At 42.6% G+C, this 2,610-nt stretch overlaps 1 protein-coding gene across 1 annotated transcript in view; it reads left to right on the forward strand.

Moving 5' to 3' along the window:
* Positions 1-2,395: 2,395 nt before the first annotated feature.
* Positions 2,396-2,610, forward strand: part of LOC119276740 (probable histone chaperone ASF1A) — a 3,149-nt gene continuing 2,934 nt past the window's right edge. The window contains exon 1 of the mRNA XM_037557884.1: positions 2,396-2,581. Coding sequence (XP_037413781.1) covers positions 2,473-2,581 — 109 coding nt within the window. The 5' untranslated portion in view covers positions 2,396-2,472. The remainder of the gene's footprint in view (positions 2,582-2,610) is intronic.

Here is a 2,610-nt window from a genome sequence, read left to right on the forward strand (position 1 = left end):
TGCCTCTCACGGAAGCAAAACTGTGCCTCCACGAGAAGCAAATCTACGCCTCTCGCTGAAGAAGAAGACTATTTTTCCTTTTCTGGGAGGCACCTCTCACGAAGCAAACCTGTGCCTCCACGAGAAGCAAATATTTGCCTCTCGCGAAAGGAAAAGCATATTTTTTTTCCGATAGGTATAGTTGTGCCTCTCACGGAAGCAAACATGTGCCTTCACGAGAAGCAAATCCATGCCTCTCGCATAAGACAAAACATGTTTTTTCGCGTAATTTGTTTTTCATTTTTTGTTCCAAATCCTAGGGTAGACCGGGCAAAACCGAAAACCCCATCTAAAACTCGAAAACGTGTAAAAAACAAAAATAAAATCATGAGGGAGCGCTGGAAACATGACACATGCAATCATTTGTGTGAACAAGATGTATTGGAAAGCAGTCGTGGCAGAGGCCGCAGAAGCGAGTGTTCCCGCCAAGGAAAACAAGAAGAAGGGGAGAAATAGCAAGAGTGCCAGCGAGAAAACCGGGAAGCGTACCTCTTCTGAGTACGGACGACGCCTGAGAGCGCGTCGCTCTCAGCCCACGCAAAGTGACCCTTATGGGGCTCCCGCACTACTCTCATAATAAATTCTTGAAACATTATCTAGTCAATGACACCCCAACATACCAGTACTCAGAGGTAGCCAAAACAAGCTGAATTTCATGGGCTGACATGTAACACGTGTGTCTGGCATGGAACTAAACGGGCAGTGCCTGCCCAGCGACATACCATGTGCCCTGCTCATCCGCCGAGGTGAGGCCCGTGTGCTGGGATGACACGGCTCGCTTGTTTTTAGTTTTGTTTTTTTACCAAATTACTGACCCAGGAGGCCAAAAACAGCCCCAAGACAGCCCAAAAGACCAAAAATCACACGGGCCGACTAACACACATGTCATGCGGGGCCAACCCGGTTAGTTAATGTGCCTTGCACGACCCTAGTGGCAAGGCCCACATGTCGGCATGGCATGTCGCACTTACAAACAGGCCTTCAGTGGCATGTCAGGCCCGTTGACCACCTATGTCTTGCTTAAAGCGAGACAGGGGAAAAGACTCGCATCGGGGAGAAGCCCCAGATGGGCCGGCCCAGCTACGTGGGTGGTCACGACCTGTTTTCTTTTTGGTTCTCATTTTTCTTTATTTTTGTAATTTTCTTTATAATTCAAAATGTTCTGCATTTAAGAACTATCATCTCGTACAGACATGCTGCAGGCGAGTAAAATGACACTACAGAAGTACTGTAGGTAATGTATTTTTTAAAATGTACATATTTCAAATTTCAAAAAAGTTTTTCGAAATCACGAACACTTTTAGAGAACATACAAAAATGTTTCAAAAATTGAACGTTATTCGGATAACACGAAAATTATTCAAAAATTTTGAACATTTTTTATTTTTGGGAACCTTTTTTTCGAATATTTGAACATTTTTAAATATTGCAAATTTTGAAAGCGTGATTTTTTTTGAAATAAGAACAATTTTTCAAATTGCGAACTTTATCTTGCAAAACGTGAACGTTTTCTAAAATTTACAAACATTTTTATTAAAGACAAATATTTTTTTGAAAATTTGACAATTTTCAACTTTACAAACATTTTGAAAACGCAAAAATTTGCAAAAAAATTGAGAAGATTTTCTGAAAAGACGAACAATTTTCCTAATTTTTTGAAGATTTTCTGAAAACACGAATTTTTTTAGAAAAAATTAAACAATTTTTTCAAGCATGAACTTTTTTTAGAAACCCCAAACATTTTTCAAAATTGCAAACAATTATTAGTTCTAAACATTATTGAAATTTTCGACTTTTTGAAAAAATAAATAGATAAAGGAAAGAAAAGAAGAAAGAAACAGAAAAGATAAAAACAAAAATTAAAAAAGAAACAAAAAGTAAAAAACGAAAGAAAAAAGACCCAAAAGAAAATCAGCCACAAAAAACAACAGGAAAAAAGAGAAACCGATTTGGGGAACCTTCTTCCCAAAACCGGGAGAAAACCATCCGTCCGTAATAGCTACACTAACCACTAACAGGCCGGCCTAGATCGCGTCGCTAGCTCGTGAACCTGTGCGAAGCCCCGACAGCTTGACGCAACGTGCGTCATATAGGATTCCCCTGTTTTTTACTCTATTTTTTTCAATAAAAAAAGTTGCTAACAGGCCATAGCTCTGTTACTGTAGTCGCTCGCGCAAAATAAACGCTAACAGACCGCGGCCCTTTACTGTGGTCGTTCGCTGCGAGAGATCCCGTACGTCTCGCTCAATGCGAGGAATAGCTCTCGCGGTACCCCACTCAACATCGACAGTCACCGCTCAACAAAAAAACATCGACAGCCAGCAAGGAAGTACCGAAAGTACCCTTCTCTCTCCTCTGGGCCCTGTTCTCCCAAATCCAGCCAAAAAACCCACCCCCCTCCTCTCGGTTCGGCGATCGGCGGCGGCGGCGGCGATGAGCGCGGTGAACTTAACGAACGTGGCGGTGCTGAACAACCCTACCTCTTTCGTCAATCCCTTCCAGTTCGAGATCTCGTACGAGTGCCTCGTCGCCCTCGAGGACGGTGCGTTCGCGTCCTTCATCCCCCCCCCC

Source organism: Triticum dicoccoides, chromosome 3B (assembly GCF_002162155.2).
Source record: "Triticum dicoccoides isolate Atlit2015 ecotype Zavitan chromosome 3B, WEW_v2.0, whole genome shotgun sequence".
Taxonomy (NCBI): Eukaryota; Viridiplantae; Streptophyta; class Magnoliopsida; order Poales; family Poaceae; genus Triticum; species Triticum dicoccoides.